The following is an 18,327-nucleotide window of genomic DNA, read 5'->3' as shown; positions in this document are numbered from 1 at the left end:
TGCTTAAACATAGTGGAAAAGTGTCATGCGCTCGTGTATGATACTAAACTCAATTTTTATTTGTAAAGCGCTTTAAAAAACATAAAAATGGACCAAAGTGCTGTCCATAAATAGTAGATAATTATAAAATTAATTCAAAGTAAAAAACAACCAAACATAACACCAAGAAAATCAGGCCATCAGTCGCTCACAGTTGACCTAATCAAACTCCGAAAGCTTGATAAAATAAGTAGGTCTTCAAGTTCTTTTTAAAAATGTCCATGCTTGACGAGGATTTTATGGATAATGGAAGCACATTCCAGAGTGCAGGAGCCGCAACAGAAAAAGTGCGGTCTCCACTACGCCTAAATTGAGACCGAGGGACGGTTAAAAGCATACTCTGAGAGGAGCGCAGCCGACGTTGAGACTGGTAGGGAATTAACAGGTCTTTTAAATACTTTGGAACCTGGTCATACAATGCTTTATAGACAAACAGTAACACCTTGTATTGTATTCTGTATTTTAAAGGTAACCAAGAGATATCAGTACAGGTGTTATATGATCCAATTTCTGGTGTTTGATAAGATTCTCGCTGCAGCATTTTGAACATACTGAAGACGAGCAACCAGGGATTCACTTATGCCTAGATAAAGAGCATTACAATAATCCAGCCATGTGGAAATAAAAGGCATGCATAACTGTCTCCAAATACTTATTTGAAATGAAGTAGGCCTAACTTAGTTACTAACTCAGTTACTATTTGTGAGAAGTAACTACTATAACTAATATTTTTTTTTAAGTAACTGGTGAAAAAGGTGTGTAAAGCATGGCTATACATTTCAGTTCCTGCAAGTGTTACAGATGTGCATGCAGGAGAGATGAGGCAAATACGGAGATCCACAAACAATAGGGTTTAATGATAATCCAGGAGTATAATACAACGTAGTACATAAACACAGAGAATAGACAGGGAGTGAAGGGAGTGAGTCCATTATAAAGGCAGTGCTGATGAGGAAGTCCAGGTGCAGGTGATCCGTGATGATGGGGAGAAGACGAGGGAAGTGAGTGCAGGTGTGGAGATGGGAGGATCATGGGAAATGGTGTCCGGGAGACAAGGGAACTGTGACAGCAGGGACATGACCAGCAGAGTTCAGTTTAACAGCCCGCACTAAAGGCTATCCTGAAGCACATCACCTGATTGGTATTCCGTACATTTCCTGGGATGTAGGATAAAGAGACTCGTCTGATGGATTGGTATATTGTACAGGCAATAAAGCTAACAGTTAACATGATTATACGGGTCAAATTAAGACTAGGATGTCTTTATCCTTACATGATAGTAAAACACATACTTTAAGCACAAGATTCAGTATTTAGGTATAAAATATTTGTATTTAGTGCCTGTAATGTCCATTTATAGTCTTTACACATCAGCTTAGCTCCTTACATGGTTAAAAACCAGTTAATTTCAAGACGCTGGCATCACCTCAGGACGTCACGTGGGTCGACCTACTCAGACGCTCAAAGTTCAAGACGTTCGGATAGACGTTCGATCGATCGGTCAGTCATTCAGACACTTGGATTTGGCACGGTGTCCGTGCCATACTGGACTGCAGAATCTGATGAGGCCACCTCACCCTCACGAAAGGTTTTTGACACACGTCGGCATGACATCAGAGCAAGGCAGCCCACCCTCGGACACATTTCTAACCGGCATGCATCTCACAGTGATCACAGGTGATCATAGTTGCCAAGTCCACTTATAGTATGTGACTTTGGGCTTCTTTTTTGGCAAGTGGCGTTAAAAAATCACGGGTGAGGCTTATTTTAAAAAATGTGGTTGATTGTTAGGAAAATACCATAAGCAACTTTGTTTCTTTACATTTATGGCCGCTGTTTTCTCCAATACATTGATTACTCACAGCCGTGTAATAATACAAGCACTGTAACTCATCCTCCCACATCCCACCTCCTTCTCCCCATCATTGGAGAAAACGTCTCGGTTACGTATGTAATCTTAGTTCCCTGAATAGGGAACGAGATTGTGGCGACCAGGGTGGACGAGAACCGTGAAGGAATGGTGCGAGGCCGGTGGCGCAAGAGTTGATGAGCTCCACCTGGGAGGCGCACCAGCCTTGAGTCCCTCACGTAGGAGCTCCGGAAGCATAAAAGGAGGAGCGACGACGGTGAAGGACGTGAGAGGACCAGGCCTGGATATTATTTATGTTTTATTATGTTTGTGTGGCCGGCAGACGTCCGTGAGGGTAAAGTGGGCTCGAGCAGCCAATGGTGAAGGCTGACCAGCCGACTCATAAGCAAGTGAGATGGCCTCAACCACCCACTTGCTAGATGATCAGATTTTATCCACATGGCAGCTCTGTGGACATAAGCATCCAAAGCCCAAACCTGGTACAGCAGATTAAGCTTTTGCTAGTCCGACGTAGTAAATGGAGAGGACAGAAGGCCTGCAGCAAAATAAGTCTCACAGTATGTAGTACTTTGAAAGATAAGTTCGTAGGGAAGGAAGAGGACAGGGTCGACTTTGACTACTGACTGAGCTTTTATTACATAAAACAAAGTTCCAACAAAAAGACTGTGCAACGCACAACAAATAATCCACATCCGAAGAAGGGCTTCACTCCAGTATGATCTCCCGATCAGTCCAAGACAGGTGTGTGTGTGATCTCAGTCAGTAGTCCCTCTCTCTCTCGCACACTCCTGCTTCTCCTGGCGTTTTATCCTGTCTCCGCGCCAATTACTGGAATGAGAAACAGGTGTTTGTAATTTAGATTTAACCCACTCGTTTACCACGCGTCTCCCGACGCTCTCTCCAGTTGCAGACCTCGCTGAACCACACCCCCCTCGCCACACAGTATTAGTGAGGACCTTAGGAATGTATCCTGGTCTTGGATGCAAGAAAGCCTTGACCATACCGGGCACAATTTCTAGGCACAATGGAGATACCGAGAGTGCTTGAATGTCTCCAATTCTCTTGAGAGACGTAATAGCAAGGAGAAACACTGTTTTTTTGTGTGAGAAATTTCTCGGGAACTTCTTCGATAGGCTTAAAGGGGGCCACAGAAACGCCTTGTACTACAACGGCCAAATCCCAAACCGGTACTCTCATGCAAACTGCAGGTCTAAGCCACAAAGTGCCACAAAGGAAACTAGATATAAGCGGGTGTCTCCCCAAAGACACACCACTTAAAGGAGCGTGGTAGGAGTGAGGAGGGGGATAACCCTGTAGAAAATCTTTCCTGCAGGAACTACAGCACCACGCCAACGGGGCATTTAACTGGATCCCACTGGTGATTTTCACACCAAGAAGTGAATAATTTCCACTTCATGGTATAAGGTTTCCTCGTGGAGGGAGCTCTGGATTGGAGAATGGTCTCAACAACCTCAATTGAGAGACCTAAACTTATGAGCCTGGCCCCCTTAGAGGCCAAGCCCACAGTTTCCATAACAGGTCCACTTGGGCTTTGCCGAAGTTCTCCCAAAGGAGCTTCACCACCTCGGGGTGACAATGTTTTCCTCCTCTTACACATAAGGCATGTCCGAATCCAATGTTAGCTTCACTTCCTGTCTCATGACATACCTTCCTCAGATCGATTTTTGAAGGCAGCATAGATATATCCTTCGCTGCCTTTCATATCCCACAATCCTGTGCTTTCCATTCTGTGACAGTTGAGCTAGAAAAATAAAGATGGCATCCGAAAGTTGCGTTTGCTGCTCAAATGTACGATTTTGACCAACATATTTAAATTTTGATATTATTTCTATCGAGAAATTACTATTGTAGTAATTCATTATTTGTTTAGTTGTCACCAAAGCTCGAGCTAGTTTGCTGAAGTAGATCATTAAACTGTTATGCTGCCTCAGAAGTATATAGGGTTATAAGGCAGCGAGGCAGCAAGACAGCTACCTAGGTTTTCGGATGCAGCCATACTCTTCCTCCTCTCCCTCTCAGATTTTTTCCATCTAGTGTTGGTTGGTATCCTCATTCAGTGCACCTGTGCTGGCTTATTTTGTACAGTTGATTTGATCACATCATTAGAAACAAGTGTGAACAATTTTGAGTAGTTGTGTGTAAATGTTGACAACTGTTGTAGTTTTTTAACTTGTGCCTACCTGTTTAGTGTTTTGCAGCAAAAGTGTGTCACGGTGCGAAATGTGTTTCAGTGAGAGAGGATGTGGTTAGAGTTGTGAGCTTCCTGAACTAGCATAAGGTTTTTTAATGTAAGAAAAATGTAAGCAAACTGCATACAAAGATAACAAGATTAAAAAGTAGGTAAAGCAGAAGTAAGAAAACCACAGATGCGTTAAGATGGCAGCATTGTTCGCGCAAAAAAACAATTTACCACTTTATTTACAAAATAATATTATTCAAAGCATGAACTCTGTGAACAAAACAAGCTAAAGCAGAAGAGAGAAACCACAGAAAGATGGTGTGATAAGACAACAGCATTCTCTGTTCTGAGTTAAATTGACTGCTGCACTTATAAGAAAGACCAACGGTGTAATAGTTTATCCAAAAAGTACATATAAAAAAGAGAAATCTTCAGATTCTGCCTGCATTAACCGTGAAGAAGACCTGATAGCCTAACAGCAGGTTTGTGCTGATTTAGTTCACTTTTTACTTAAATCCATTTATTTGCTGATTTTATTATTTTATAGGGGTGTGACGAGACAGGAAGTTCATGAGAACAAGACGAGACGAGATTTTTACACAGTATTTTTAAGAAATCTTCAATGGTGAAATACATGACTAAAAATAATCTGCAGGTGCATTTGAAATGTTTTAACTAATCATCCTGTAATGAATGTAATTTCAGTTCTATTTTCTGATTATGAATTATCATCTGTAAAAGACAACAATACTAAAGCACAGTAAAAGGTTGTCAAACTCAACTGACTGGGTTCTCTCCTGTATAATTTCATATGAGAATCTTCTACAGTAACTGCTTAGCATTGTAAAAAATAAAATAATAATTTCTTATGCATTCACTCACATGATTGACCAGTTAAGCTTAAACACATAATTTAAAGGTTTCTCTTCCATTTGAAGTGACTCAGTGTTTAATCAGATCATGTGTGCTTAAAAATAATGACAAATAAGTGATTGAATGATTGACAGCTTATCGAGAAGCCATAACCAAACAGAAAGAAAATGAGTGACAGAGGTATGTACATTTACAAGTACAGTACTGCATTCAGCCTAGATATAATCAGATATATAATAATCTTTTAAAATATCAGTAATCTCAATAATAAATCACATGTGTATCTTCATAGTACCTCTAATTTCAAACAGAAGTGGCAATGATTCATCAGGTAAGATTTCACTTCTCTTCACACCACACGTTTTCAGATCATTTAATTGAATGATGCTGTTCATCACTTCATGTTTTATAAATAAGGCTGTTTTTTGTTTTTAGTTATAGCTAATTTTTGTTAGTTTGTGGTATGGCTGAATTTTTATAAGGTTAGCTTGACTGATGTTTTACTACTTTTAATTGTGAGTAGCTTGGAAAAGCATTTCAAACTATTTTTCCATATTTTTCAACACTGCATATGTGTGTGCATGTGCACTGAGACCATATACTGACATTTATTTCAGAAAGTAGCTTTTGACATTTGTGTTGCTATTTGATCAAATGTAGTCACAACTGATATGTAATTTTAGCAAGAAAATCCTCTGCTGTGAGACGGAGGAATGAGCCACAGCGACATGAGAGGATACAGCAATCGACAGAAGACAGTACTACAAGTATATATTTATTTATTGATTTAGCAGATACTTTTATCCAAAGAGACTTACAAATGAGGAACAACACAAGTGAAATGCCTTTAGAGGCATCCATATTCACAGTATGTAAAGTTAAACTAGATTAGTGCATAAAATAGATTAAAAGTGAAAAGCTGAAAATATGGAAAAGATACAGCAAGTCTTTTTAACAAAGTGACAATAAGTGACTTTGTTTATGGTTATGGGATAGTTAAATGCATGTGGGAACGAAGGGTTTATTTTAGTCAAGTTGATTTAAAACTTCAGATCTCAGTTTTAATTTTGTTTGTAATTATTTTTAAATGCTCTATTTAATCCCAAATATTATAATCTGATTCACAGAATCAGCTTCATCTGAACTCAGGATTGTTCTTGTGGGTAAAACTGGATCAGGAAAGAGTGCGACAGGAAACACCATCTTAGGTGGAAAGTGTTTTGATTCGGCTGCTTCAGCAGTTTCAGTTACTGACACCTGTAAGAGTGGAAAAGGACAGAATGATGAAAGGATCATTTCAATCATCGACACTCCAGGCCTGTTTGATACGAAAACGACGGAACAGAAAATGAAGGAGGAAATAGTGAAGTGTGTCTACATGTCTGCTCCTGGTCCTCATGTGTTTCTGATGGTCATCAGAGTGGGGAGATTCACAGAAGAGGAGAAGAACACAGTGAAATGGATTCAGAAGAACTTTGGAGAAGAAGCTGCACGTTACACCATCATTCTGTTCACTCACACTGATGCACTAGATGATGATCAATCATTAGATGAGTATATCAATGAAAGTAATGATCTCAAGGCTCTTGTTCATGAGTGTGGAGGCAGATTTCACTCATTCAACAATAAGAACAAGGAGAACCGCTCTCAGGTCACTGACCTGCTGAAGAAGATTGAGAAGATGGTGGAAGCGAATGGAGGACTGCATTATACCAATGAGATGTACCAGAAAGCTCAGAGCAGGATACAAAATAGAGCACAGTTCTGTAAGTGTTTGACTTTGTGTTTTTGAAGCATAACTCTTATGAAAAGAAAATATATTTCCATTTATGATCAATATATTAAATGGTTTAAATATAGTCCTGCATCAGTCACTGTTTCACTTCATATTCTATTGATTACATCAAATTGATTCTAGGCTACTTGTGAATTACAATCTATAGTTTTTTGTTTTTTAATCAATGTACAGAACGTGATTGTCTTTTAGTTATTCCACAAGTTTTGATGTGTATCTTCTGATCTTGTATTCTAGTAATCCATAGTTTCCTTTGATTTATTTTCCAAGTCAACAAAGAATCACATTTCGTTCAGTCTTTTCTTATAATCTTCTTGTGCAGCAACATCTTCTCTTAAAGGGTTAGTTCACCCAAAAATGAAAATAATGTCATTAATTCCTCACCCTCATGTCGTTCCACACCTGTAAGACCTTCATTCATCTTCAGAACACAAATTAAGATATTTTTGATGAAATCCGATGGCTCAGTGAGGCCTGCATAGCCAGCAATGACATTTCCTCTCTCAAGATCCATTAATGTACTAAAAACATATTTAAATCAGTTCATGTGAGTACAGTGGTTCAATATTAATATTATAAAGCCACGAGAATATTTTGGTGCAATAACGACTTATTTAGTGATGGCCGATTTCAAAACACTGCTTCAGGAAGCTTCAGATCATAAATGAATCAGTGTATCGAATCAGCGGTTCAGAGCGCCAAAGTCACGTGATTTCAGCAGTTTGACACGCAATCCGAATCATGATTCGACACAAAAGATTCATAACTGTACTCACATGAACTGATTTAAATATGTTTTTAGTACATTAATGGATCTTGAGAGAGGAAATGTCATTGCTCAGCCCTCACTGAATCATCAGATTAGGGCTGCACGATTAATCGCATGCTATTCTCACGCGCATTTCGTCAGTAAAGCCGGTTCCCTGATTACCGCTAAATCGCCATCACCTGTTTTTAAACGGAGCGCCTTTTAATAGACGGAGCCGTAGTTCACGGACAAGCCACGCAATATCGCGTTCATTATCGCAGGCGATTCATCTGCGATATGAACGCGATATTGCGTGGCTTTTCAGTGACCTACGGCTCCGTCTATTAAATGCCGCTTCATTTGAAAGCAGGTGATGGCGATTTAGCGGTAATCAGGGAACCGGCTTTACTGACGAAATGCGCGTGAGAATAGCATGCGATTAATCGTGCAGCCCTACATCGGATTTCATCAAAAATATCTTCATTTGTGTTCTGAAGATGAATGAAGGTCTTACGGGTGTGGAACGACATGAGGGTGAGTAAATAATGACAGAATTTTCATTTTTGGGTGAACTAACCCTTTAACAACTTGTTTGTTGATATGCAGTACTATACTTAAAGGCACAATATGTAGGATTTTTGGATTAAAATATCCAAAAACCACTAGAACAGGGTTATATATTTTGTTAGACACAGAGATAAAGTAATGCGTAAGATTACGTTTATTTGAATGAATGAATTATAGCATTTATTTGACATTAATTATCGATTGAGAGAGAGAGATGAGATGAGAGATTCATACCTGTGTCTGTTCAGTGTCTCTATTAACAAAAAAGCTGTGAGTTTAAATACTTCTAAATAGTGATGTTACCCCCTTGCTAAAAAAATGTAATGTAGCGATTCAAGAGCAAAGCTATTTTATTACTAAATGTGGCAAGGCAGCATTGATAAGTTTCTGGGCTCCTGAATGTTTCTGTGTGTGCGATCATCACAATCTTTGATCTCTGTCTGTGTGAAAGTGATGTATGCGCATGTGCTTCAATGAAAACAGCACATATAGAACGTGATTAAACTGACTTACTACCTGTGCATTAAACAGTTTTATTGCAAACCTTCCAGCCATAATCAAATATTTAGATATTATTATATTATATTATTATATTATATTATATTATATTATATTATATTATATTATATTATATTATATTATATATTAATGCCATAAACTAGAACAATACAATGCATATTCAATCAAAAGTAAAAAGAAAAAAAAAAAAAAACTAAAGTAAAAAATTGTCACGGTTCGCAGATGCATTGTTTCCTTCTTGTCGCGTGCTCTGTGTTATGACAGCAGTGGGTGTGTTTGTGTTTGTGTGCGAGTGTGTTTGTGGGTGTGCCCAGGCCACGTGGGTGATTATTGGACCCAGCTGCCACCCATCACTCTCCCCACCTGCTGCTCATTCCCTCAGTCCTTAAATACTCACCTCATTCCTGTCTCCATTGTCAGATCGTTGTTTGGTGTCCTGTTCGTGGTTGTCTCGTCTGTTCCTGACCGGAGTCCCAGTTGTTCGTCGTCTTCTGTGGATTACTGTCTTCGTGCCTTGTCTTTTGTCTGGATCCTGGATTTATCTCACCGCCACTCTTCAGTCACCACGCCACGTCACCAGCCGACCATCTCAGTCCCTGCGCCTACCTGTAGCCTGCACGTTCTCATTGACTGTGTTTCTGTTACTGCTTGTTGTTCAATAAACGGCGTTACTTGCATTTGCTTCCTGTAATCAATCATGACAGAACGATCTGACCTCGCTACGGAAGCAGCAAGCACTCAGCAGTCTTCGCTGGAGGATTTCGTCAACAGCAGCATTCGTCGAATGGAGTCGCAGGAGAGAAACCTCAACGAGACGGGAAGAGCCGTGCAGGCTCTCGTGGCGCAGGTGTCCGAGCTCACCCAGCAAGTCCAGCTGCTTCGTGTCCCCGCTGCGCCGCCCACACCGGCCGTTTCCCCACCCACACCAGCGAGCGTCGCCGCTTCGGAGCCTCGTCTCCCTGTACCCGAAGCTTATTCAGGTGAACCAGGATTTTGCAGAGCTTTTCTGACTCATTGTACCATGCACTTTGCTCTGCAGCCCCGCACCTACAGCACCGAACAAAGCAGAGTGGCTTTCGTACTGACGCTTTTGACGGGGAAGGCGTCGCTCTGGGGAACGGCGGTGTGGGAGAACCAAGACCCCTGCTGTACCTCGTTCCAGTCACTCTCCGCAGAGATGAAGAGAGTGTTCGACCGCTCAGTCGCGGGGAGAGAAGCCGCCAGACAGTTGGCGGAACTACGCCAAGGAGAGAAGTCGGTGTCTGACTATTCCATCGAATTTCGTACATTGGCGGCAGAGTGTCACTGGAACGAGGAGGCGCAGTGGGACATGTTCCTGCATGGGTTGGCTGACCGTGTCCAAAGGGAGATCTACACGCTGGACCTCCCCACCACGTTTAATGGTCTTGTCGACCTGGCGCTCAGGGTGGATGCTCGGCTGACCAGGGCCGAGCGGAGAAGTCCAGCCCACAGGAGTGAGGAAGTCCTGAGGTCCAGCGGCGGGGACACGGTCAGTCCCCTTCAAGATCATGAGCCCATGCAGGTGGGTCGAGCTCGGCTTTCCCGGGAGGAGCGGGAGAGGCGGAGGTCCCAAGGACTTTGTTTATATTGTGGCAAGGCGGGCCATTTCGCTTACAACTGCCCGTTAAAAGGGCAAGCCCGGCAGTAAGTTTGAGGCTACTGTCGGGTGGGATCTCCGCTGGAAAGTCCTCAACCACATCCACCCTCCTCCCGGTGAGATTGGGATGGTCGCATCACTTTCACAACTGCAACGCACTTCTGGATTCTGGGGCAGAAGGTAACTTCATGGACCAATCTTTCGCCACCAAGTTCCACATTCCTTTCAAACCACTCACCGACAGAATCGCTGTTCACGCACTCAACGGACAGAGCCTTCCCACCATTTCTCACGAAACTGAAGATCTCACCCTCATCACCGCTGGCAACCATTCGGAACGGATTAAGTTTTTTATTTTTGATTCCCCTCACACCCCCGTCGTCCTTGGTCATCCTTGGTTCACCAAACACAACCCCCGGGTAGACTGGGTCCAGAATTCCATTGTGGCCTGGAGTGAGGAGTGTCATAAGTCTTGTCTTGTCTCTGCTTGTTCGTCTGTTTCTGGTTCTGTTTTACAGGAGGAAGCAGTGGATCTGTCTACCGTGCCCATTGAGTACCAGGACCTGAAGGAGGTGTTCAGTAAGTCCAGGGCTGCTTCTCTTCCTCCGCATCGTCCCTACGACTGTGCCATAGATCTAGTATCAGGGAAGTCTCCGCCTAAAGGCAAGTTATATTCACTTTCGGTCCCCGAAAGAGAGGCTATGGAGAAATATATTTCTGATTCACTAGCAGCCGGGTTCATTCGCCATTCCTCTTCTCCAGCGGGGGCGGGGTTCTTTTTTGTGGGGAAGAAGGATGGTTCCCTGCGACCTTGTATTGATTACCGGGGGTTGAACAACATTACGGTAAAGAATACCTATCCTTTGCCGTTAATGTCTTCAGCCTTTGAGAGGTTGCAGGGAGCATCCGTCTTCACAAAATTGGATTTAAGGAATGCTTATCATTTGGTCCGCATCAGGGAGGGTGATGAATGGAAGACCGCCTTTAACACCCCTAGGGGGCACTTTGAATACTTGGTCATGCCGTTCGGGCTTTCCAACTCCCCAGCGGTCTTCCAGGCACTCGTTAATGACGTGCTGAGAGATATGGTCGATCAGTTCTTATATGTCTACCTGGACGACATATTGATTTTTTCCTCATCTCTCCAGGAACACGTACAGCACGTTCGACGAGTGCTTCAGAGGTTGTTAGTGAATGGGCTTTTTGTCAAGGCGGAGAAATGCGTTTTTCATGCACAGTCTGTTCCTTTCCTAGGGTACATCGTGTCGACTGAGGGAGTACGCATGGACCCTGAGAAGGTTAAGGCTGTGGTGGATTGGCCAAATCCAGATTCCCGTAAGGCCCTACAGAGGTTTCTGGGGTTCGCCAATTTTTACCGGCGTTTCATTCGCAACTTCAGCCAACTAGCCTCACCTCTGATCGCCTTGACCTCCCCCAGAACTACGTTCAGGTGGTCAGACGCAGCTGAGGCTGCGTTTGCCAAACTGAAGGCTCGCTTTGTTTCGGCCCCCATTCTCGTTGCCCCTGATCCATCACGGCAGTTTGTGGTGGAGGTTGACGCATCAGAGGTGGGGGTAGGTGCAGTGTTGTCCCAGCGTGCTTCCGCGGACGATAAGATGCATCCGTGCGCGTTTTTTTTCTCATCGTTTATCTCCCGCCGAAAGTAACTACGACATTGGTAATCGAGAGTTGCTGGCAGTCAAGTTAGCGTTGGAGGAATGGCGCCACTGGTTAGAGGGCTCTGGGGTACCCTTTATCGTCTGGACCGATCATAAGAACCTAGAATACATCAGAACTGCCAAGAGATTGAACTCCAGGCAGGCTCGGTGGGCACTTTTTTTCGGACGTTTTGATTTTACTCTCTCGTACCGCCCGGGTTCCAAAAACATCAAACCCGACTCTTTGTCTCGTATTTTTGACCGTTCCGAACGCCCGTCTACTCCCGAGTGTATTTTTCCCGAGAGATTAGTTATCTCCACACTCACATGGGAGGTCGAATCGAGAGTCAAGTCGGCTCTAGAAGGGGTAACGCCTCCGCCCGAGTGCCCACCAAACCGATTATTTGTGCCGGAGGGATTACGGTCCAGGGTCATTCAGTGGGGTCATTGTTCCAACGTGGCATGTCATCCAGGAGTCAGTCGAACTAAGTTTTTGGTTAAGCAACGATTCTGGTGGCCTCTCATGGCTCGTGACGTTCGCGATTTTGTCTTGGCTTGCTCAGTCTGCGCTGTTGGTAAGACTTCCAATCGTGCCCCAGATGGGTTACTTCAACCGCTGTCAGTCCCTTCGAGACCCTGGTCCCATATCTCGCTAGATTTTGTGACCGCCCTCCCACCCTCCCAAGGGAACACGGTTGTTTTAACCGTAGTGGACCGGTTCTCGAAGGCGGCTCATTTTATTCCCTTGCCCAAATTACCCTCAGCCAAGGAGACAGCGGTTACGATCATTGACCACGTCTTTCGGATTCATGGCCTCCCGGTAGACGTGGTCTCTGACAGGGGTCCCCAATTCGTTTCCAAATTTTGGCAGGAATTCTGTAGATTGCTGGGGGCGACTGTTAGTCTGTCGTCGGGGTTTCACCCCCAGAGCAATGGTCAGACTGAGAGAGCCAATCAGGATTTGGAGCGAGCGTTGCGATGTATGGTCTCCAAGAATCCTTCCTCCTGGAGTCAACAACTCTCAATGGTGGAGTACGCACACAATACTTTACCAGTGTCGTCCACGGGCCTATCTCCGTTTGAATGCAGTGTAGGTTACCAGCCACCTATTTTTCCCAGTCTGGAATCCGAGGTCGCGGTCCCCTCTGCCCACGCCTTTGTCCAGAGGTGCCACCGAACTTGGACGAGAGCCCGAGAGACTCTCCTCCAAGTGAGGGAACGCACCAAGGCCAAGGCCGATCGCCACCGGTCAAGGCCTCCGGTTTACGTCGTCGGTCAAAAAGTGTGGCTTTCTACAAAGGATATTCCTCTCCGACCCGTTTCTAAGAAGCTTGCTCCAAAATTCATTGGCCCGTTCACTGTCACCAAGATCATTAGTCCGGTGGCAGTCCGCCTCAAACTTCCTCCAGTGTACAGGAGGATTCATTCCGTCTTCCATGTCTCCAAAATTAAACCTGTTTTTCATTCTGAGATTAATCCGCCAGCCCCGGTTCCCCCACCGCCGCGTCTCATAGATGGGGAACCATCTTATTCGGTAAATCGCATTCTGGACTCTAGGCGGAGGGGACGCGGATTTCAGTACTTGGTGGACTGGGAAGGTTACGGTCCGGAGGAGAGGAGTTGGGTTCCTGCCAGGGACATTCTGGATCACACCCTTATCGATGATTACAATCGACAGGTAAGGGAGTCGGGGAATGCCAGGAGGCATTCCTAGGAGGAGGGGTACTGTCACGGTTCGCAGATGCATTGTTTCCTTCTTGTCGCGTGCTCTGTGTTATGACAGCAGTGGGTGTGTTTGTGTTTGTGTGCGAGTGTGTTTGTGGGTGTGCCCAGGCCACGTGGGTGATTATTGGACCCAGCTGCCACCCATCACTCTCCCCACCTGCTGCTCATTCCCTCAGTCCTTAAATACTCACCTCATTCCTGTCTCCATTGTCAGATCGTTGTTTGGTGTCCTGTTCGTGGTTGTCTCGTCTGTTCCTGACCGGAGTCCCAGTTGTTCGTCGTCTTCTGTGGATTACTGTCTTCGTGCCTTGTCTTTTGTCTGGATCCTGGATTTATCTCACCGCCACTCTTCAGTCACCACGCCACGTCACCAGCCGACCATCTCAGTCCCTGCGCCTACCTGTAGCCTGCACGTTCTCATTGACTGTGTTTCTGTTACTGCTTGTTGTTCAATAAACGGCGTTACTTGCATTTGCTTCCTGTAATCAATCATGACAAAAATAATAAAACAGTGCCAGAGGACAATAACAAAATTATAACAGACAAAAGGAAAGGGGTGCCACTTTATACAACATCAGCAGCTTACAATGGTGTAAGCTCCCTTTTAATTGTGCAATTAAACAAAACAAAACAAAACCAGAACAATAAAGCTTGAAATCATTTTTAAGGAAATAATTTTTTTTTTAGAGTCAGACCATTTAATTTTATGAATGTGAAACTATCCCATTAATCCATTAATATGCACAGTGAAGTATGCCTTATCTTTCACAATTCCATGATAATTGAAGTGTATTATTATGTCAAATCCACTGCAAAGCTATGTTCAGTTTTTTTTTATTAAATGCTCCACATCAATCCAAAATATTTCTTTATGTATGCAATGGAAAAAATAATTTAAAACGTTTCAGCATGTTTTGCTGGATATATTCTATGTATTATTTAAAAAGAAACTTATTTTATTTTGTTGCACTGTATTACGCTTTACGCCAATTCTCCAAACACTGGATGATAAACAGTTTTATTAAATATATTTCTAATGAAGTTACTACTCTATATTGTAAAATATTTGTATTACCAATAAATATTTGACCCTTTATCTGTAATGTATTTCTCAGAAAGATCAATACTTTCATTGGATCCATTACAACAGCAAATTCCTCTCCTACTGATCTTTTAAATTTAGTTTAAAATTCTCTATATGCGAATACATTTCCATCACTGTTTAAAAGCTGACTAACTAATATAATATTGCTTTTAAACCAGTGATCAAATAAGAGAGATTTATTTTTGTATATGATTTCTTTGTTGCTCAAAATATAATATCTCTTTGGTGAAAAATTATGCTTCTATGCGAGTGTCCATGCCATGAGGGCTTGTTTATGAAATTTTGTGCAGTTAAGTTGTATTTTTTTTTTTTTTAATTGAATAATTACACTTCAATAACAACGAGAGGTCGCCCAGTTGCCTGAATAGATAGTTGGGAAAGGAATTCCAAATGTGTCAATAACTCTTCACATATATGCTATAAATGACGTTACTGAACATACACAGTAAGAACAAATATAAACCAAAGAAATATATTGAACGGTAAATTACTAATGAGCAAAAATAATTACACCATTTACATAAAAATATGAAAATATAAATTCTGAAATATGGCTCTTACAATCAATATCTGGATTGTAACTGTTTGTTTGAAATTATGATTGACAGGGTCTGAGACACCGAGGATTGTGCTGCTTGGTAAAACTGGATCAGGAACGAGCTCTGCAGGAAACACCATCCTGGGTCAAGAGGGTTTTAAGAGGAGAAAACCAGCAGATTCTGCTACTGAATCCTGTGAGCTACATAATGTACATGTGGACGGAAAGAGCATGAAAATAATCGACACTCCAGGACTGATTGATGCATCAGAAGAGATGATGAAGACTGAAATAGAGAAGTTTGTCTTGATGTCTGATCCTGGTCCTCATGTGTTTCTGCTGGTCATCAAACTGAACACAAGATTCACAGATGAAGAGAAAAACACAGAGAAATTGATTCAGAAGAACATTGGAGAAGATGCTCTTCGTCACACCATCATTCTGTTCACTCATGCTGATCATCTGATGGGTAAACCAATAGATCAGTATATCAGAGAGAGACACTATCTTCAGTCACTGGTCAGCAGCTGCGGTGACAGATATATCTCATTCAACAATCAGGACAGAAGCGATCACAATCAGGTCACAGAGCTGCTGGAGGAGATTGAAAACATGGCAGAGAGAAATGGATGGAAGAACTACACAAATGAAATGTTTCAAAAAATTGTGAAAGATACCAAGATTGAAAAAGTGCCATCATATTCTGGAGCAGTTGTAGAAGCAGGTGTAGGAGCAGTTGTAGGAGCAGGTGTAGGAGCAGGAGTAGGAGCAGGAGCCATGGTCGCAGGAGGTGTCGTCCTGGGAGTAACAGAGGTGGTCCTGGCTCCAGTACTAGTGATTGCAGGAGGTGCAGCGTTACTTGGTGCATCAGTTTGGTATCTTGGTAAGAAGGTTTATTTGCGTTTGTAAGATACTTTTGTGATTCTCAGTGTTTGTGCATGAATCTGTGGCACATTAGAGGATTACAAGATCAGCATTTGTACAGTTTCACCAAAGTAACTGTGTAGGTTCTAATTTCCAGTTTGTCTCATGTTTGTCATCATTAATATGTATAATTATGTGATGATTCTGCAGTGTAATGAGTCAGATTGATCTTTATAGCCTGGTATATATTGTTCACATATGAGGAATTTATCTTGGTCACAGAAGCTTCTGTGCACAGACAGTGATAAGCAGTGTTGGGCACGTTACTTTAAAAAACTCACAAATTCTCACAAATAGTAACTGAGTTACATCATTATAAAAGTAACTAATTACCAGGGAAACTAACTATAGCGTTGGGAATGTCTGTAGGGGGAATGTCTGTAGAACTTGCGAAAACAAATGTTCCAACTTCTCATCAACAGCTCCTTGAATTCACACACACCACGACAAAATGGCGTCATTACCCGCCGTAAACCCATGTGTAAGAGGCGTGGTCAGGAGAAAAACTTAATAATTTAAGTGCATTTAACTTAAATTTATTAACACATTCAAATTACATACACAATTTAGTAGAATATACTTATATTTTATAAGTAATGCAATCAAACTTAAATATTTTAAGTATATTGTAATTATATAGTTTAAGTAAATATAAAATCCGGGCTAAGAGTAATCATTACTTTTGCCGGTTCTTTATGGCAAGCTTTATGCATGCGCTTGAGTGCTATATATCCTATATTACATAAACGCTCATTATTGTGGTTTATTCTCTCCCGTCTTTAGGAAATTAAATTAATATAAATGTGATTAGTCAACTAATGGCTTAAATAAATAACTACTATAGTCAACTAGAAAAAAACTTATTTCACATATTTTCGATCCAACATGTCACAAAGTGTATTCTGGTTTGAGCTCGCGCTCAGCTCGCATGCTTACAGACACACACACACACACACACACACACAAACACACGCGTTTGTTTTTGTGAATTGTGGGGTCATTCCATAGGCGTAATGGTTTTTATACTGTACAAACTGTATTTTCTCTCCCCCTACACTACCCCTACCCCTAAACCTACCCATCACAGGAAACTGTGCACACTTTTACTTTCCCACAAAAACTCATTCTATGTGATTTATAAGCCTTTTGAAAAGTGGGGACATGGGTAATGTCCTCATAAGTCACCTCAAGTGTCACGCATTGAGCGTGACAGTCACTCATTTCGGTCTTTTGTCACGCACTCCCGCCACACATTGTATTTCTCACGCAGAAAAACTATTTATCATATATTTAATATGCCGCAGCGCCCAAAATGTATCTGGCCGCGCCGCTCTCTCTCTGGAACCGGGCAGGAATCAAGCGCGTCTCGAACTTGCCACTTATCAGCCAATCAAAAAAAAAAGAAAGAGGCTACACAATAGCCAATCAGAAAATAGCACTATTGTATCTGGGTAAGATTTAACGCAACAACCAATGAAAAAAAAGCATATCCTGGAATTGTTCACCATCATCCTCGTTCACCCACAGAGGAAACCACTGGAGCTCTGAGCATCACTTTGAGCACAGAGTAAGTCATGATCTCCTGTTTTAATGTTACAACAAATTCACAACTTGTTTGACACAAACAATGACAACTTGACTGCTGTTAGATAATCAGATAATCAGCATCAGTTTTTCATCAGTGTCTGTAACTTAGACAACAGTATTACAGCCTGTTCACTGACACCTGCTCAGAACAAGTAGTCTAGGCCTAGTTATATTTTGCTATCACACGATGACTGACATTTTGTTACATTAAACAAATAGTTTTAATAATTTTATTAGCACTAAATAAATTAAAGTGTATTGCATCGTCAATGTTATAGGTCACTTTTTAAATCATGTCACATTTTATATCCAGGCCATGGAGGTTTCCCATACTAGACTGTAGCGGCCCGCCACATTCTAATTGGTCCCGCCACAGTCTCAAAATATGAATACGGACATGACGCGATATTTAAATTACCGTCTGATAATTGCGCTCCTTTATATGGCAAAAGTGGGAGTCATAGAGCAAAATAAGTAGACTAGCACCAATTAAGTTTTCGTGCACTATATTCAAAGTCATCTGAAGCCATTCCATAGCTTTTTTTTTTCTTCCAAGAATTA

The 18,327-nt window shown here is 42.2% G+C and overlaps 1 protein-coding gene across 3 annotated transcripts; it reads left to right on the top strand.

The window, feature by feature from the left end:
* Positions 1 to 4,198: 4,198 nt before the first annotated feature.
* LOC125277581 (GTPase IMAP family member 8-like) lies at positions 4,199 to 16,731 on the top strand. 3 transcript variants are annotated; one of them, XM_048206062.1, is made up of 6 exons: positions 4,200 to 4,591; positions 5,117 to 5,162; positions 5,275 to 5,313; positions 5,666 to 5,749; positions 6,110 to 6,748; positions 15,326 to 16,731. In XM_048206062.1, the coding sequence occupies exons 2-6, from the start codon at positions 5,150 to 5,152 to the stop codon at positions 16,162 to 16,164; spliced, it is 1,614 nt and encodes a 537-aa protein (XP_048062019.1). In that variant the 5' UTR covers positions 4,200 to 4,591; positions 5,117 to 5,149; the 3' UTR covers positions 16,165 to 16,731. The 3 variants fall into 3 exon arrangements, with proteins under 3 accessions (XP_048062018.1, XP_048062017.1, XP_048062019.1); XM_048206061.1 differs by having other exon boundaries at positions 4,199 to 4,591; positions 5,117 to 5,313; XM_048206060.1 differs by having other exon boundaries at positions 4,199 to 5,313.
* Positions 16,732 to 18,327: the final 1,596 nt, after the last annotated feature.

Source organism: Megalobrama amblycephala, linkage group LG10, assembly GCF_018812025.1.
Source record: "Megalobrama amblycephala isolate DHTTF-2021 linkage group LG10, ASM1881202v1, whole genome shotgun sequence".
In the NCBI taxonomy this organism is placed as follows: Eukaryota; Metazoa; Chordata; class Actinopteri; order Cypriniformes; family Xenocyprididae; genus Megalobrama; species Megalobrama amblycephala.
This window is presented reverse-complemented; position numbering and strand designations above follow the sequence as displayed.